Source organism: Hesperophylax consimilis, chromosome 20 (genome assembly GCF_061612785.1).
Source record: "Hesperophylax consimilis isolate HC1 chromosome 20, BYU_Hcon_1.0, whole genome shotgun sequence".
NCBI classification, from domain to species: Eukaryota; Metazoa; Arthropoda; class Insecta; order Trichoptera; family Limnephilidae; genus Hesperophylax; species Hesperophylax consimilis.
The window spans coordinates 19,432,155-19,451,616 of NC_142855.1; the positions used below are offsets into that span (position 1 = coordinate 19,432,155).

The following is a 19,462-nucleotide window of genomic DNA, read 5'->3' on the forward strand; positions in this document are numbered from 1 at the left end:
GTTTAGGAACATTTACAGACTATTAACATGAAAAAAAATCATCAGATAAGCGCTGCAAAAAAAGTATATGCCAACAGTCCACTTAAAAATGTTCACATCGTGCACATTCTAAGTGTCATTATACACTATGTATTGTCAAAAAATATAAACAGCAAAACGTGAGCAAAGGCAAAAAAAAGAGATATAAAAAAGAAAACATACAGATCAATATATGATCCAAAAAACAAAAGCAACAGAAAACAAATAGAATAAATAAAAAAAAACCAACAAACATTCAAAATCAATTTAAATTTGCTTTTTAAAATAAGCGAGATTATTTGTATATATATCTATGTAGTTACACTCAATAGAATTGTACAGACGACACATTCTAGACAATGGATTGAAGTATGCAATATTGTTCTTAAATAATTCTAGATGGAATATATTCTCTTAGATTACGTCTATTAGTAACTTTAATAAGAATATTGCTCAGACAGTGAGTTGTTTCAAGCTTGTCATGAATAATTTTGTGTAGACATATTAAGTCAGCAAATTGTCTACTTTTATCCAGGGTCGTAAAGTTAAAGTTTTGGAGTCGTTCCTCGTAAGACTGCAGTACGGCACTTAGTCCAAGTTTAAATGATAACAATCTTAGAATTTTTTTTTGTACAGATTCAATAGTTTTTGAATATTTCAAGTAGTATGGGTAAATGTGTATATATAAATATGTGACACCAATAGCTCGAGTGGAGACACGTTATTGTCTTCTGGCAGAAAGGTTAGTTTTACCTTTTACGCCGGTCCCATTTGAATGACTGTAGGGCTTTGCTGTCTGATTTCATAATCCGGAATGTGGGGATTTGTGCAATATCACACATTTCATGAAACATATACGTTAAGCTTTGGCTAACGTGACCAACAACTTTCTCCAGTGTGCTGCGATTCTAGAGTCTGAACTGACAGTTTGTCGTCTCTCTTAAACCTGCCACCCGGGCTCTTAAGAAGGCTGCAATACCTGGCCTTTCCGTGAGCACATTGGAAGCGCTGCAGTATATGGGAAGGCCAAACATCATGCGGTAGGCGTTGTAAGACTGTACGCGTAGCCGTTCTTAAAGTTAGCATTCTCTTTACACGTGGGTTGCAAAGCCGGAACCGTCTACTGAGCACATTCAAGTTTATGCTGAGCGCTCGTCTTTGTCGGTTGATGTTTCAGTTGATGATAATAATGATTGGATCAATTGTATAGCGCCGTTCTTCAACTACTTTCAGAAGCTCGACCAGATCTGAATAGCTAGGTTCTTCGCAACACATCTCAATTCGAGATGCCATAAAACTATTTGGATTCTTGTACAGTATAGCATTAAAAAAAACTAAAACAATTTAAAGAGATATTTTATTTGACTAGATACGGCACTATTTTATTTACTAAATTAAACAAAGATATGGTGCATAGAAGCACAACCAGCGGCCCAATGTAATATGTTAAGATTTGAGCAAAAGCTCAAACGGGCCGAGAATCTTAACGTTTAACCTTACATATTTCAAAATTATGCTGATTAAATTTAAAAACGGTAACCGGACAAAACAGAACAAAACGAAATAATAGGTTAGGTTGGATTAGTTCACTTTTCAGGATTTCATAATATCAGTTTTCAATAGTGTTCTGATTTATCGTGTAACCTTTAAAACACCTTAACCTAACATTTAGACCCTCCATGCAGCATCCTCAAAGATGACACAGGCTCTGAGGGAAATTATTTGCCCGTACGGAGATAATCTAAAAAAGAACTAACTATTTTACACACAAGGGTTATATTTGCTCGACATATTGATATGCGAACAACTGACTTTTTTAGCGGCATCACCCTTAGGAACCTCAATTTTGAACAGTTTTCCTTGTGGCATGCACACGCATAACTTATACTGCGTACTGGTCACGGTGCCAGTGATATCCGTAGCTATGGGAAGGCTCTTGACATCGATAAACACCCCTTCTCGACCACCGAGAACTACGGAACCGTTTGCAGCGCGTAAGGTTATGTCTTGATCAGCGGACCAGAGCATGTCTTTTGCGTCCATGTGTGTGCCCTCCATTCCTGTGAGTTTTGTCGTCAAGTCGGAACGAATCCACAGATCTTTGTCCAGTGGAGAGCTGATGCGATTTGTTGAAAGAATCTGTAAGAAAAATATATTTTTATACTACAGTGGCGGTTCTTGATATATCTATCTCACTGGGAGTTCAATTGGATATTAACTAGAGATGTGCCGATTATGACTTTCGCCGACTAGCCGACTAGCCGATTAGTCGGTTGTAATAAGACCGACTAGTCGGCCGACTAGTCGGCTAAGCCGATTACGGTTTCGGGGATAGTTCTAGGTACCCTGAAATGTCGTGCATGGCCAAAGTGTACCTCTGCTGTCCCGCAAGTTCTGTTTACAGTGAGAAGCTGTTCTCAGAGGCCGGAATCATATATGAAACAAAAAGAAATCGATTGCTACCAGAAAGGGCAGAAGCTTTAGCCTTCTTACATCATAATTTACCCTTAATTAAAAAATATAAGTAAGTTATAAAAAATATAAGGAGATTATGATATTTTTGGTTGTCACAATTGTGACTTTGATTTGATTAGATTATGTAGGTATGGTTATAAGAAATATGTTTTTTTCATTTTTTTTTGTTTTTATCAAACAGTTCATGTTTAGAATTTTTGGATATATATATATATATATATATATAATTTATACATATATTACTGTGCATCTTGTACATACAATCTTGCTTTAATACATATAACTGAGTTTGTTAATTTAAAAAATCTACTTTTTATTTTAATAATAAGAAATACTTATAAATGTTCATTGAAGATAAGAAGATATTATGTTGTTTTTTATGTTAATTAGGATAGGTAGTAATTTTGTTCAATAAATGTCATAATTTTGTTTTCTTTACAAGCAAGTAATTTTAAAAACTGATTACCAAAGGAAAGATTGCTTTTCATTTTTTAATGTATAAGACTGATTATAAAAAAAAATATATATATATAATCAAGGTTTTTATTTCATGTAGTTCCCCCGCATTCATATTATTGAGAAATACATACAACTTAAGAAGCCGGATAGTCGGCGCTCTTTGCCGATTAGTCGCCGACTAATCGACGACTACAATAGTGGCCGGATAGTCGGCTTTACCGACTAGTCGCCGACTAGTCGGAACATCTCTAATATTAACACATTCTTTGCGGGAAACAAGAAAACTCATCATACGCCTTTTTACAGTAAGACGCGGGAGACGAGTTTACTCGTTTTGTTGCGCAAAGCGGTAAGGAGCGGGAAACTTGTAAACAAGGGGTTCTAAATGGGTGCGGGGTCATGTGTTTTCTATTGTCGGCGGTACCCGATCTATCTACCTGTCAATACAATGAGTTTGAAACACAATAAAATAATAAAATGGCTGTCGAGTATGTTCCGCTCACAAACTACGCAGTGAAACGTGGTACATGTGCAAGTTTTGCAATGTGCCCCTGCATAAAGGAAAGTGTTTCGAACGCTATCACACATTGAAGCACTATTAGGTTATAGTTTTTTTTATATGTATTGAAAATTTCTAAATAATCTTGTAATTTTGTATGAATATAGTTATTTCGATTGTGAAATACTGTTTTTTCTATGATTCCGAAGAAAGTAGAAAGTTTTTGTACATAAAAAAAAGGAATTACACATACATTGCCAAGTAAATAAATAGAGACATCTTTTTAAAGTAAAACACTGAAAGTTTCATCGAAAAATATCAAATAGATCATAAGATATGAATATTTTGCGGAAAGTCTAATTTTGGCGCTAAAATTTAAAAAACACCCGCGCTTCGCCCCCAATTTGGCGGTAAAATGCCCTACCATATAGTGTTAAAAAAGGTGAAAAAAATGCAAAAAGGATGCACGAGGAATACTTAACGCAATATCTCTCCACCGGAATAAGATACAGAATCGAATAACATTGTGGTATACAGTAGTAAATGGAGGAAGAAATCAGAGACGGTCGAGAAAGACGGCGAAGCATTGCAGGGTCCATTAGTTAAATATAATATATTAGACTGGATAATATATTAGACTGGATGATGTAGAAATGAGATCCCTGAGGCGCGGTGACCGGATAACTCCTCAAAATAACAATTCAACACACCTATAAAAAGTTATGAAAAGCGATGAAACAAAAACTAGGTTAAATATATAACTATTTAACCTAGTTTTTGTTTCATCACTTTTCATAACTTTATAGCACTTTTTATATGTGTGTTGAATTGTCATTTAGAGGAGATATCATGGAACCCTGAGGCGCATGTGTTGTAAAACCATGTAAGATCGTGTGAGAATTGTGAAGATTTGCAAATAATGCAAGGCTGATGTTAAAAATAATCAGTGTTTACGCCAATAATGGCTAATTGTTGATTCATAGAGAATTATTTTACTGGCAATGAATTTTGATCCCGAACCCCGTTTTCCTCTCCTTCACACCTCTCCTGTGTCCGGAATTCGGTCTAAAACCAACAGCCGTGACGCGAAGTGAACAAAATCATCACAAACGCATCGCAATAAATAAAATTAGATAAACCAAAACTATAGTGAAATTAGCATCCCAACAAGTGAATGTTCCTCCACCTCTGTAAGTACCTTCTACCTTTATAAAACTCATTGCCAAAGTAATATATCAACGTAGAATATTTGATTTGTTTATTAAAAGGTCCACAGCTTGAACAATGAGTAAGATTAGGAAAGGGATGCTCAGATGAGTAGAGCCACAGACATAGGAATTAATAGACGAGAAGATAATGGCGAGGGGTAAAATCAACTGTTGAAGAACGAAGGGGGTAAAGCTGACTGTGATTCGTCAATAAATCAATCTGACAGTAAATAGGCATCTCGCATTATAATATCACCATTTACTTCTTAAAAGTAACATCTGCTTTTGAATGAATAGACATTTTTACATGGGAGCGCAAATTACTCGCCACGTTATGAACTAATTTGCGAAGTCCAAATTCGGCAAAGTAAATTTCTTCTGTTTGCAGAGTCGTAGTTAGTTTCAGAGTATTTAGTTAAGACACTTTTACAAATGTTTCATAATTTACTTACCCCAGTAAACAACGATGAGCACACTTGAGAATCGCTACATTGTGATGTGATGGTATATGTTTCTAAAACTGATCCATATACTACGGTGTGAATAAGCTTAAAATAAAGTAAAATAATGCTTATATATGGAATGTAATACGACAATTGGGTTTATTCTCTTTTTCACATCTATTTTTACAAGTTTTCATAGTACAAGTCAACATTTTGCCGTGTTATTTCGTAAAATGAACCGATGATGCCTCAACCATAGTTCGCACAAGAATGATGACGTCACGTTTTCAAATTTCACTTGAGGCCATACGCGAGCACAGCCGGCTCCAATGGAACCGGTATGGGGAGTGGGAATAATACGCTTTTAATCACTTAGGGCAGGTCTACTAATATTCATATGTCTATGGGTAGAGCGAATGCATGAAGAAAGGGGTGTAAGGACAAAAAAATGAAATTGAATGTGAACAATAGAAGAAGTCGGAGCCGCTGAGATGAACAGATCAAGTGAACCAGTTAAGTCGGGTCATGTCAAGAGTCAGAATAATAGAAGACTATGAATGTGAATGAGTGAGTTTTTTTGGTGGTCATTCCTCTCTGCCTACCCCTGCGGAGAAACAGCTTGATTGATAGTTAGTTAGTTAGATGATATATTATTTTCTAGATCATAAGCTCCATCAAACAACTACTAACAAACTTCACAAACTCTATACGAGAATTTAATTATTGAAGACAATATTAAATATTTCTAAACGAAAATTTGTAACAGTAAAATCAGAAAACGATACGGTCACATCTAGAACTCGAACCCAGGACCCTTACCTTGCCGCGGCACCGTTCTAACAACTGAGCTAATGGGACCCTATCTCCTTCAGTCATATTTAACTGTATCATACTTTGAATAATAACTACCAACACTGTCTTCAATTTCTCACCGCACATTTTTATTGGCTGCTATATTTATGTATGATCGCAAGATTTAACTCGAACTAAAGGCAATCTAGACAGTGTATTAGATAAATATATCTTATTTTTATTTTATTTGAGGTTTACTCATTAAGTTATTCCAAAAATAAAAAAATATAAGAGCTTTGTTTCAATCATCTATGGGTAATTATTTAGTTTTATTTATTTATTTATTTGTAAGAAACAAACAGTTTTTACTTAATGTACAGTGATAAATATACAAGTTAAGTGAAGTCAAGCCACAGAAGTTTCTTATGCTAAAGTTCATTGAAAATCTTAAAATTAATTTTGGGTTAACCTTTCCCTTACTGTGCTAAAAAAATACACGCGTTACGGTGCTGTGTAGTCAATACACATCTCAAAATAAGCGAATTAATATCGGAAAAATATGAATATTCATAGCTAATCAATTATGTTTATTATATTTTATATCAAAAGTGATAATAATTGTAATTTAATTGCTGAAAACATAAAAAAACCATTGGCAGATGCTAAAGAAACGTGCGAGGGGTCCACATCTAACGACGGTTCGCGGCCAACTGGCTAGCGGCGCGGCTGGCGTCTGGCACAAACACAGCTGTGCGGTTGTAGGTATCGATGGTCTAAATCAAAAACTACAACTGCAGAAGTGTGGATGTCTCATGTTCCCGCTTAGCGAATTAAAGCGGGACATCAATAGCGTGTCATTTCCTCGCACACTCTTCGCGTATTTAGTATAACACGGTTGATTGTATTGGTGTATTTGTTCCCGATTTTTAACAAAAAACTCTGATTTTTAATTGAATTTGAAAACTATGTAATATATTATTTTTTAATTCAGTGCATAAATGTATAACGGAGGAATACCTAAAATCTGAACCCAGAATTTATTATATTTATAGATTTATTAAAGTTATCAGTAGCAATGTGTAGTAAATACACACCACATATGAGGAAAGCTTAAAGGAAGGGGAGAGGAAGAGGAAAATAGGAAGAGGATAGGAGATGCTCCCGATACATTCCATACTCTCATATCAATAATCGATCGTACGCATTACTTCATATCAATATTTCTTTAGGTTATTTCTAAAAATGTCAATGCTGTAAAATTTTGCATTATATTGTGCACATATACGAGGAATTGGGGAATTTTTTCGAATATTTTGTTCTACACGAGGGTAAATAAAATAAATCAGATTGTCGGGTTGATTTAGACGGAATATGAAGATTTATTAAATTGGTTTTCTGACCTTAGCGTTGAGTTGCTTCATGGGCTCCACAATGTTCACACTCGGGCCCCAAGTATTGAAGACGGTCTGCCCGTTGTAGGGATCCGTCACCTTGAAGCTGTTGCCGCGCAGCACGGTGTGTGTGGCGTTCATCCGCAGCTTGGGCTCCACGGACTTGAGGCCGACGGAGTGGAAGTTGATCTCCTTGGTCGAGGATACCGACAGCGGGGAGCCGGAGAAGCCCTGAATCAGTCCGTCGCGCTTGAACAGATGACCGAGATCGGTCTCACCGAAGAACTTTATGATTGAGGAGTCTCCGATCAACTCCATGCTCTGCATACCTGTTGAGATTCATTTTATTATTTTTTTAATGTGAATATGTATTAGTAAAGTATACAGAAGTATAAGAACATTGCCAGGAGCGGGAGGTGGCATGACCGTCTCCTTTTCTGTGATTTTTCAATAAATGAATCTGACAGTGTACAGGCAACTCGCATTGTAATATCACTATTTAGTCCTCGAAAATAAAATCTGCTTACAAAATATTAGTCCTTTTTACAATGGGAAGCAAATTGAATCACTTGCAATTGTGTTTTTGTTTACACATAATTGTTCTTTAATTTATTGCTATTATTATCCTGTTTACCACTGTATGCTTGTAATTCGATTATCACTGTATTGTAAAAGCCAATATATGGCGTTTGAATAAATAAATAAATAAAATTGTAGTCTGCATAAAAAACTTGACTCCAAATCCCAAATCAAAAAACAAAAGTTCGGGCTTGTTTCCAAAATCTAATATTTTGTTACACTATTAAGTTAGACACTTTTACAAATGTGTTATAATTTGCACATCTCAAATAATAATAATAATAATTGGATGACTTGTATAGCGCCGTTTTTGTGCAAAATCACCATCAATCTCAGTCATTTTTGCGTCGCTACGCAACCCGATTTGTAGATGGTTCGGTTAAAAACGAACATTCAGACCCTGCACAGAAAAGTCCCACAATGGACTGCGCTTCAAACTGTTACCTTACATTAGCGAACTGTACTTTTCTGCGCAGGGTCTGGTTATTTCATGGGCGCTCTTTGGCGGTCAACGTATGACTGATGTCGTAGTTTATTCAAAGCATTCTCGAAATGTGGTCACAAAGTTTGTCTCTAGCTCGACGAAATCTTACCCAGATTTTATGTTAGGGTAAATTTATCAATTTGGATGTCTATATTAGGAAAGTTAATCAATTTGGATGTCTATATTAGGAAAGTTAATCAATTTGGATGTCTATATTAGGAAAGTTAATCAACTGGTGTCTATATTAGGAAAGTTAATCAATTTGGATGTCTATATTAGGAAACTTAATCAATTTGGATGTCTATATTAGGAAATTTGATCAATTTGGATGTCTGTATTAGGAAAGTTAATCAATTTGGATGTCTATATTATGAAAGTTAATCAATTTGGATGTCTATATTAGGAAACTTAATCAATTTGGATGTCTATATTAGGAAATTTGATCAATTTGGATGTCTGTATTAGGAAAGTTAATCAATTTGGATGTCTATATTATGAAAGTTAATCAATTTGGATGTCTATATTAGGAAATTTGATCAATTTGGATGTCTGTATTAGGAAAGGGAATAATATAAGGGAATATAAGGGAAGTTAATCAATTTGGATGTCTATATTAGGAAATTTGATCAATTTGGATGTCTGTATTAGGAAAGTTAATCAATTTGGATGTCTATATTATGAAAGTTAATCAATTTGGATGTCTATATTAGGAAATTTGATCAATTTGGATGTCTGTATTAGGAAAGTTAATCAATTTGGATGTCTATATTATGAAAGTTAATCAATTTGGATGTCTATATTAGGAAACTTAATCAATTTGGATGTCTATATTAGGAAATTTGATCAATTTGGATGTCTGTATTAGGAAAGTTAATCAATTTGGATGTCTATATTATGAAAGTTAATCAATTTGGATGTCTACATTAGGAAACTTAATCAATTTGGATGTCTATATTATGAAAGTTAATCAATTTGGATGTCTACATTAGGAAACTTAATCAATTTGGATGTCTATATTAGGAAATTTGATCAATTTGGAAGTCTGTATTAGGAAAGTTAATCAATTTGGATGTCTATATTATGAAAGTAAATCAATTTGGATGTCTATATAAGGGAAGTTAATCAATTTGGATGGTATACATAGTTTACCTCTGCCCAAACGCAGCACATAGACAATGCCCAGTGACAGCATCAGGTTCCCGATGGTGGTCAGCAGGAGTACCCCCAACAGGATCCACTGGACGAAGTAGCGGGTGTCATTTGGGTCGTGGATCCTTCGAGCTTTCATGTCTTCCTCTTCTGGAAATTCAATTAATACTAAATAGCATCTCCAAACTACCAAATAAATAATGACTAAGCAGTCAAAAGGGCCAAATAAATCAGTGTGTAAAATGAATTGTCACTGTATTGTATGCAATACATAACATACTCTATGATTAAAACATAACATAATAAACTGAGTATGAACTGTATAAGCAGCAGAGATGTGCAAAATGGGTATCCAAAACCATTTTAAATGCAAAATGGAAATGGGTCAAAACTTTTCCATTTGAAAATGCAAAATGCAAAATGGTTTTTAGAAAAGCATTTCAAATGCAAAATGCAAAATACCTATTTTCAAAATGCATTGAAAATGCAAAATGGTTTCTCAGGTCAAAAAATCAAAATAATTATAGAATTTTTAAACAATATTGTCATTTAATAATGGACATCAATGTAGAACAAACATATTACATGATGGTAAATCCAAAAACACCACTACAGATTATGAAACCACAAAAAATTTGCGCGGGACTAATGTTGCCAACGTAAAAACATAGAAACTGCTATCTAACATTTAATATTACAGCGTCATGGCCCCATGTTCAGTATTTGAATCAGTATGTTTTGTAATGGTATCACTCAATTGCCAGGGCTCCTACCAGGGAGCAACTTGACAAATGTAAATTATCTCTCATAGCGAGGTTGAGGACCGACTGATATTTGGGGCTTATGAAAAAAAGATGAGTGGAGATAGTAGGAAGAATGTTGCAAAAAAGCAATTAAAATGGAAAATGCATTGAGAAAAGCATTTAAAATGCAAAATGCAAAATGGTTTTTAGAAAAGCATTTAAAATGGGAAATACCCATTTTGCATTTCCATTTGAAATGGATTTATTTGAAATAAAGCACATCTCTGATAAGCAGGTACAATACAAGTTATCATGGAGAGTTCTGTTGACAAAGGAATTCAATAATTTTATATAATAACAACAGTATAAAATCAGTACTTAACACCTCAGGCCTCTGGCATATTGATCATTATATTTATTTGCATATTGATTAGAAGGTCGGAGGATTCAAGTGTATTTCTGCTTGACAATAATATCAAAAAACTAAAAACAGTTTGTGAAAGGTGATAAAAAAATCTTTCACATTTTATTATCAGAAATTAACATATACTTTTCGAAATATAAAATTTTTTAATGCAAATATCAAAAAGTTAAAAAATGGCTCACCTTACGTAGTTTAGTCTAAACACAGAACTAAAATTAAGATAGTGAATGTAAGAAAGGTTTTTGGTGGTACGCCTGCTTGTTGAATGCGTAAGAGCGAGATGACTGATAGGGGTATAAAAGATGACGGATGCATCTGCTCGCTCTCTTTACCAAACCGACAGCTCAGAGATAAGACGTAGACAATCCGCACTTAATTGTTAATAAATTATTATATTGGAACACGCGTTCTATTATTGTGTTCCCACCAAGTCTGTAAATAACAGTCTAACAGTTATTTAACAGTGGCGCAGCCTACGGAAATCATTAAAACATTGATTAAAAGAATCAACGCGCGAGATTTCGCTCAAGGAAATACGCGATATTGTCGAAAAAGTTCGGATTGCAACATATTGTTCGGGTCGGTAAAAAAGGCCGGACCGAAATTATTGTTTTCTTCACTGGAAGGAGTGAAGAAGAAGAAGCCACTGGAGCCAGCCAGCTTCTCGGAAGGGGGAAGCACGGAAGGTCCAGGGCGTCAAGCGGCAGCATCTCCAAGGGTCAAAGGATCGGAGGGGTCCGGGCCACAAGAGTGGTCTGGGGGCAGCCATCAGCAGCACCAGGGTCAAGGATCGGTGTTGCCAGGTCTCAGAACGGTCTGGGAAGAGCCATCCAGCAACAAGGGTCAAGGAGCGGTTTCCTGAGAGGGTCCAAGGAGCAGATTGGAGAGCGGAGAAATCTTTGGGAAGTTTTTTTCTGTTTTTCTTTTCTTGTCTTGTGGGTACCTTCTGGGTAGAGGAGGCATGGAGTCAGGATTGGGGTCCTTCAGTTTGCGTGACGGTAACTGGGAGAACTTCAAGGTCCGTCTCGAGCAGTACCTCCTTGTGAATGATGAAAAGTACGCATCGGATGTTAAAAAAAGAGCTATTTTCCTAAATGCTTTGCAAGATGATTGTTTTTCTTTACTGGTAAATTTGTGTATTCCAAAAAAAGTAACAGAGGTTGATTTAAAAGATTTAATATCTAAGCTCAATGAATATTGTTGTACGACAAAATGTTTCTTTGAAGAAAGGTCACAGTTCTATTCAGCTAAACAAAGGAATGACGAATCAGTTCGCGATTTTGCTGTTCGTTTAAAATCTCTTTCTAGCAATTGCAAATTCGGGAATAGTTTATCAGAGAAATTAAGAGATTTCTTTGTATTAGGTTGTAAACCCGGTAAGATTAGAGAAAAATTATTTCTCGATAGTGAATCATATACTTTCGAAAAATGTGTGCAAGTAGCAGAGTGTATTGAACTTGTAGCATCAACCCAATCTCAATCAGCTGATAACAGAGTTTTAGCTAATTTAACAGTCGGCGGAGGTCGTGTCTCACCTAATACGCATGTGAAAAAGAGAGATGAATATAGTTTCAAGCGAAGCAGTAGCTGTAATCGGGCTCGTTCGCCGTTTCATCATGTTACAAAGCGTAATTGTACGGTTTGTGGTTATAATAATCACACGGCGGTAGAATGTAGATTCAAAAATTATGTATGTAAAATTTGTGGTACTAAAGGTCATTTAGCAAAACGGTGTAAACAGGTGACAACACGTAAAAACGTGAATATTTTGTTATCGGATGGAATGGTTGGTGATGTACTAAGTATTGAGCCATATTATATAGAAGTTTCACTCGACGGAATAAATAATAAATTCATGGTAGATTCTGGAGCATCTTGTAGCGTAATTCCGGAAGAATGTTATCTCAATAAATTCAGCAGTATTGAGTTATTGCACGAAAACGTGAGCTTACGGAGTTTTGACAATACGCTCATTGGTGTGGTAGGTACTTTCACACCGATACTAGAGTATAATGGTCTACAACACCGACTAAAAATTATTGTCGTGCGTAGTTCGTCACTTTCGATTTTAGGACGTGATTTCATGAATCTCTTTAACGTGGGGATAACGGGGATCGTTAATTGTGTAAAACAAAATACATTAAAAGAGCGATTAGTGAAAAAATTTCCAGAAGTTTTTACGGATAAAATAGGAAAGTTTAACAAGTACGAAGTGAATTTAACCTTAAAAGATTGTGCTGTACCGATATTTCGTAATCACAGAATAATGCCGTTTGCTTTGAAGGATAAAGTTGAAAAAGAATTAAGTAATTTACTTTCTAACGGTATTATAGAACAAGTTCAGTATAGTGATTTCGCGAGTCCAATCGTACCTGTGATTAAGAAAGATGGTAGCATTAGATTATGTGGTGATTATAAATCTACAGTGAATAATCAGTTATTAATTGACAAGTATCCGTTACCTAGAATTGAGGAATTATTAACCAAAGTGAATGGAGGCAAGGTTTTTGCTAAAATTGATTTAAAATCCGCATATAATCAGTTTGTTTTGAAAAAGGAGTGTAGACGTTTCACAACAATAAATACCCACTTGGGATTGTTTCAATATAAACGTTTAGTGTTTGGGTTATCACCAGCGCCAGCAGTTTTTGCTAAAGCAATGGCAAATTGTTTATCAGGATTACGGAACATGACGTTCTACTTGGATGATATTATTGTTATAGGAAAAGATGAAGTCGACTTAGAAAAAAACGTGTGTCTCGTTTTAGATAGGTTAAAAAGTTGTAATTTAACGGTGAATAGTGAAAAGTGTGAATTCAATTTAAAAGTTATTGAATTTTTAGGTTATAAAATAAGTGAGCAAGGAATTCAACCGTGTCAGCGGAATAAAGAAGCCATTTTAAACGCGTCAGCGCCTAGTGATTTAAATAAATTGAGGAGTTCATTAGCAGTATGGCCTTATGAACCTGAAGTATGGTTCAGGGTGCATATTGATCATGGTAGCTTACATAATAAAAACTTTTTAATTGTGATAGACTCTTCTTCGAAGTGGATCGAGTGTCTGGAAGTGAACAGTCTGTCTTCAAAAGAAAATGTTGAAGTACTTCATAGATTATTTTCACAATTTGGTTTTCCAGCAACTTTAGTTAGTGATAATGGTACGTGTTTTTGTTCTGAGGATTTTGAAAATTTTTGTAAGAAAAATGGTATGAAACATATTACTAGTCCAGTTAACCACCCGAGTAGCAATGGGCAAGCTGAGAATGCTGTTAAAACCTGTAAAAATTTTCTTAAAAAAATTTGTAAAAATAATAGATTTCCTTCAGATTATAAAGAAAAGTTAGGTAACTTTTTAACTGACTATAGAAATACCGTTCATGCAACAACAGGGTGTGAACCATCTGTATTATTAATGGGAAGAAAAATTAGAACAGTATTTGACTCTCTGATTCCTAGGAAGGTTGAGGAAAGAACGAATACTTCAAGTTCTACTCGTCAACAAAAAGTAATAAGAAAGGTTATTCAGAGTCAAGTCAATCAGAAAAGACAATATAAGGGTAGAAATAAGTCAGATTTGAATATAGGTCAGAAAGTGATGACTAGAGATTTCAGAGCTCAGGGTAATAGGTTATGGGTCCCTGGGGTTATTGTTGAAAAAAAAGGTAGAAAAATATATATCATAAAAATTAACAAGTCTAATATGGTGTGGAAAAGACATTTAGACCAGATAAAGAAATTACATGTTTCATGGCAGGAGGGAGATAAGCCGGAAGTCGGTACGTCTGACACTAGGGAACTGTCGACGGATGAAGTTAATCTCTCAGGTATGTTACGTAATAGAAGTGACTCTAATACTGTTTCTCCATGTTTCAGGTCTAACCCATGGCAGGGAAGACTTCGGCCAAGATGAGGACCTCGCAGTCCAGGAGGAGGAGTGGACGGGCGACGAGACAAGAGAAGGGAAGCAGAAAGAAACGCGGCATATGATAGTTAATTTTATAAAAAAAAATATGTTGTGTTAATTGTTTAGTAAATGAAATATATAAAATAAAATTGTAAATGAAATATGTAGTAATAGGGTATGATATATATAGATAGGGGCGTTCAATTTTAGTAGGGGAGGATGTAAGAAAGGTTTTTGGTGGTACGCCTGCTTGTTGAATGCGTAAGAGCGAGATGACTGATAGGGGTATAAAAGATGACGGATGCATCTGCTCGCTCTCTTTACCAAACCGACAGCTCAGAGATAAGACGTAGACAATCCGCACTTAATTGTTAATAAATTATTATATTGGAACACGCGTTCTATTATTGTGTTCCCACCAAGTCTGTAAATAACAGTCTAACAGTTATTTAACAGTGAAAAAAGCACACATTGTATTAGAAAATGTATTATTAACATTTCTGTCACCACATTTTTTTATCATTTCATATAAAATTAATTAATAAAAAATTACATATTTTTTTCTCATATTGCAGTTGGAACCTTTGCTTTTATAGAGGTACACATTTTAATTATTCTGTGTTTAACTTCTATATTTGCATATAAAGTTTCGTATTTATCTCTTTCTAACAATGTTTAGTTCATATTTCTCACTATGATTCAACGGGAGATACAACGATTTCTATGATTAGCTGTTCTTAAAAGTAAACAAATTGACTCTACGGGTAATAGCTGTTTGTTTGCAAAAGTGAACAAATTAGCCTGAGAGGTTAAGGGTCTGTGAAAGTAGTTACAGAGCAAATACCTTTATGAAATGTTATGAAAATAAACAAGAACAGTTTGTTGTAAAGCATGTTTGTATTTGGCAAACCTTTATTATAACAGATTGGATGTTTTAAAGAACATATTCATAGTTAAATGAATACAACGGTAAAAGGTGCAAATGGAAAAGTAAGAAAAATATAAGGATTCATCGAAAGTTGTATATTTTTATATTTTATTGTAATATTTTGAAGATTGTACTAACATTACAAGGATACTCGTCTCGAGTCGTGGACAGAAGCTCACGTCAACGTACGTTTGTTTTTTAAATGATGATTTTATAAACTAAAATTTTTTTTAGACCGGTCGGTAGCCGAGTTGACATCGCGCTTGGGTCCCACTCAGGCGTAGCGTGTTCACTTCCTCGGCTGGCTAAGTCCTCCATCACAACACAAGCAACATTTTCAGCTTACTGTGGTGGTAGTAGGAGATTTTCAAATATTGTCAGGTTATTCGTAACCCGGGAATGTTTGTCTTTCTTTTAAAAAGTTTTTTTTTTTTTTAAATGCGCAACTATTTGATTGGCGTATGGAATATTTTTTTATTATTAACGCAGAAATGGTGTATTTCAATTGGAAATTCTTGTAGGTTTATCACTTGTCCGAATTCTTCACAAAATCAGTTCCAATTTTAAAATGACACTTGAATTCAAAGCAAATTCGAGTTCATTGAACCAGATTTGCAGTATACGCAGGACTAACGGACAGCAAAGACAACTGAAATTGGCTTGGTGAACTTTATTCATTTTAATAGAATTTTCTTTTGTGAAGTCGAATAACAAATTAACAAGCTGAGGGAATGAAGGAGATTGGGGAGAAGAAGGAGGGAAAGTACCTGGCTATTCAGAACTGATCACCAAACATGGTTAAAGTCATTTCAAGTGACGTTTCGATTCTAAATGGTAGTCTTTCACCATGGTATCGATTTTCCAATCCAGGCTGCTATCAATCGCCGTTGAAAGTATTTACATTGGTCGATGTTCTTATTCGTGAGTCTCGTCAAAAGTACATAATTGCATACGCCAAACGTCAAAAGTCATTTCACTCGAACAACGAGTGGGTCGAACAACTCTTGTTCGAGTGGAATGTCTTTGTCGAGAATCGAGGCACAGGAAATTACTCGATTAGGTTTTTAAATTAAAATGAGCAAAAGTTTACCTAGGTCATTCAGTTTTTGAACTTTTCCTGGTGAAGTGTCCATCCTTAGGGTTGAAGTATTTCTTAGAAACCTGAAAAAATTTAATTGAATTTTATATTTATTTATTTAGTACAAGAAATACATATTGCACATTTGTAAAATGTTTAGACTGTCCAACTAGGATAAATTCCCATTTTAGGACAGTCAAAATTTGGACGAATACATATTACATATTCACATAGTACATATTTTGTACAAAAAAAGGAGAGAAAAGAAAAAAAGGAAGAAAAAAGAGGAGAAGGAAAAGAATTTAAAAAAATAAAAATAGATTAAAATATGAAGTTAACTGTTTTGTTTAGCATAATTATCAAAATAATAATATTAGTTAAATAATATTTACATATTATAAACAAATAAAACATATACAGGGTGTATCGGCACGTGCCCGACAAACTTTATACAGCTATTCCTTAGCACATTTGGAGTAAAAAATGTTATGGGCACTTTGCTGTGGGGTAACACCTTTTTTCAATTAAAAACAAAAAAAATATTAAAAATCCACACTCCATCACTGACATTGGCATTGTTTCTCGTGTTCAACAGCTGTTATTAGCAAGTGTGTCAAAAAGCGTCCTCGCTCTTTCATACACACTAAATAATAATAGTTAAAAATTAAACGAATGGTGCCATCCCATTTCGTTGTGATTGTAAAAGCGCGCCAATGTAGGTACGTTCGTACATTATTCAACGAAACTCGAATAAAATATGGCCAGATGGGTTTTCAAACTTTGACAAAGGATAAAACATTGGTGACATGTGGTGAAAATATGAATAAGAATTTTTTTATTTAAAAAAAATGTTACCAGACAGCAAAGTGCCCATAACATGTTTTACTCCAAATGTGCTAAGGAATAGCTGGTTAAAGTTTGTCGGGTACATGCTGATACACCCTGTATGTTTACAGGTGATTTTTCATGAAAAAGGCGCTATATAAATTAACAAAATAATATTACTATTACATAATTTTCATATTTTTTAAATTATGAACTAACAGAGGAAAGGATAACAAATTATTATTTGCCTGAAACACCCATACAAATTGAAAATTGTTAGAGCAGCTGACCGACAATAAGAAGGCTGCGAGTTCAATTCCCGTCAGCGGCATTTATTTAGTGTTCCATTTACGTGACATTTTTAGTCAAAATACAAGATCCGATCGCCGAGAGCGCTACGAGCCGAGATACGTGCGCGTAGAGCGGCTGGCTACTGTGCTACATCCTACTGTCTTGTCTAAACGCATTTACACGTGATGGGGGTAATGCACCATAGCTTGCCCATCAATGTCTTAGTTCATTGTCCTGTCCTCCAAAATGTCTACTGTTCAAACTGGGGAACAAGACAGTCCTGTCCTCGTTTGAACCAGGCATTAATTCTGCTAAAATCGTTCCAACATTAAAAAAAAAATCCTTTCAAGAGCAATTAAAAAGTATTCCATTGTCTTGTCTGAAACCTGGGGGTCGAAAGATAAATTTGCGACTGCAGTTTTCTCTCAAATCGACATATAAATCACATCTCTAAAGATATGTCTATTTAAGTGTTCAAAACAGAACTTCAAAATTGTGTTGAAAATTACGAAAATAGCTTTCACGCATCGAAATGTGTAAAACAAACAACAAACGTTTGAAAAAGATTGCAATTTTACCCAAAAATCAAAATATATGTTTTAATGTTTTGTGTAAATAAGTTTAAATAATGTTTTTAATCAAAATTCAGAAAAAATAATATTTACCTAAAACTTTGACAGCTTTGGGACGTCAAGTACAAGTGATTCCTGCGAATCGATTGACGTCGCGACGGAGCTTTCTGATTGGTCCGATTTAAACCAATCATAGGGCAGCATACTAGAATTAAGCGCCAAAGGAGCTTAATTCAAATTTTGGTGTTTTAATAATGTTCGGTGTTTTCGTATTGTTTCGGAGAATTTGAACAATTCTTCAGATTTCAAAGTTAATTTTCAAGTTCTTTGAGAGATTTTTTTCAAGTTTTGTTGTTATTTCAGTTCTGTCAAGCAACTAGCCTATAATGATATAATAATAGAACTTGAATAGGACTTTCACAGAACCCGTAATTGATAAAATGTCGAAATTCTTCCATGAAGAGATCATCAATATAATTCCTCTCTCTGATCACCTTTATACAATATACATTCACGTAAAATTCTTTCATGAATAGATCATCAATATAATTCCTCTCTCTGATCACCTTTATACAATACACATTCACGTAAAATTCTTTCATGAATAGATCATCAATATAATTCCTCTCTCTGATCACCTTTATACAATACACATTCACGTAAAATTCTTTCATGAATAGATCATCAATATAATTCCTCTCTCTCTGATCACCTTTATACAATATACATTCACGTAAAATTCTTTCATGAAGAGATCATCAATATAATTCCTCTCTCTGATCACCTTTATGCAATACACATTGACGTAAAATTCTTTCATGAATAGATCATCAATATAATTCCTCTCTCTGATCACCTTTATACAATACACATTCACGTAAAATTCTTTCATGAATAGATCATCAATATAATTCCTCTCTCTGATCACCTTTATACAATACACATTCACGTAAAATTCTTTCATGAATAGATCATCAATATAATTCCTCTCTCTGATCACCTTTATACAATACACATTCACGTAAAATTCTTTCATGAATAGATCATCAATATAATTCCTCTCTCTGATCACCTTTATACAATACACATTCACGTAAAATTCTTTCATGAATAGATCATCAATATAATTCCTCTCTCTGATCACCTTTATACAATACACATTCACGTAAAATTCTTTCATGAATAGATCGTCAATATAAT

General features: G+C 34.6%; 1 protein-coding gene across 1 annotated transcript; it reads right to left on the minus strand.

Annotated features, from left to right (window-relative positions):
* Window positions 1–1,360: 1,360 nt before the first annotated feature.
* Window positions 1,361–18,395, minus strand: Scgbeta (sarcoglycan beta). The gene is made up of 5 exons (XM_089643770.1): window positions 18,356–18,395; window positions 16,587–16,657; window positions 9,498–9,647; window positions 7,295–7,614; window positions 1,361–2,157 (listed from the first exon to the last, which is right to left on the minus strand). The coding sequence occupies exons 2-5, from the start codon at window positions 16,627–16,629 to the stop codon at window positions 1,780–1,782; spliced, it is 891 nt and encodes a 296-aa protein (XP_089499896.1). The 5' UTR covers window positions 16,630–16,657; window positions 18,356–18,395; the 3' UTR covers window positions 1,361–1,779.
* Window positions 18,396–19,462: the final 1,067 nt, after the last annotated feature.

What these genes read in the sequence shown, in the direction of transcription:
- Scgbeta (XM_089643770.1), bottom strand. Translation starts at nt 16,629, where the DNA reads ATGGACACTTCACCAGGAAAAGTTCAAAAACTGAATGACCTAG. An exon ending in TGTGCTGCGTTTGGGCAGAG is followed by an intron (nt 7,615 to 9,497) that starts GTAAACTATGTA and finishes GAATCTCAACAG; the next exon opens with GTATGCAGAGCATGGAGTTG. An exon ending in TGAAGCAACTCAACGCTAAG is followed by an intron (nt 2,158 to 7,294) that starts GTCAGAAAACCA and finishes TTTTTCTTACAG; the next exon opens with ATTCTTTCAACAAATCGCAT.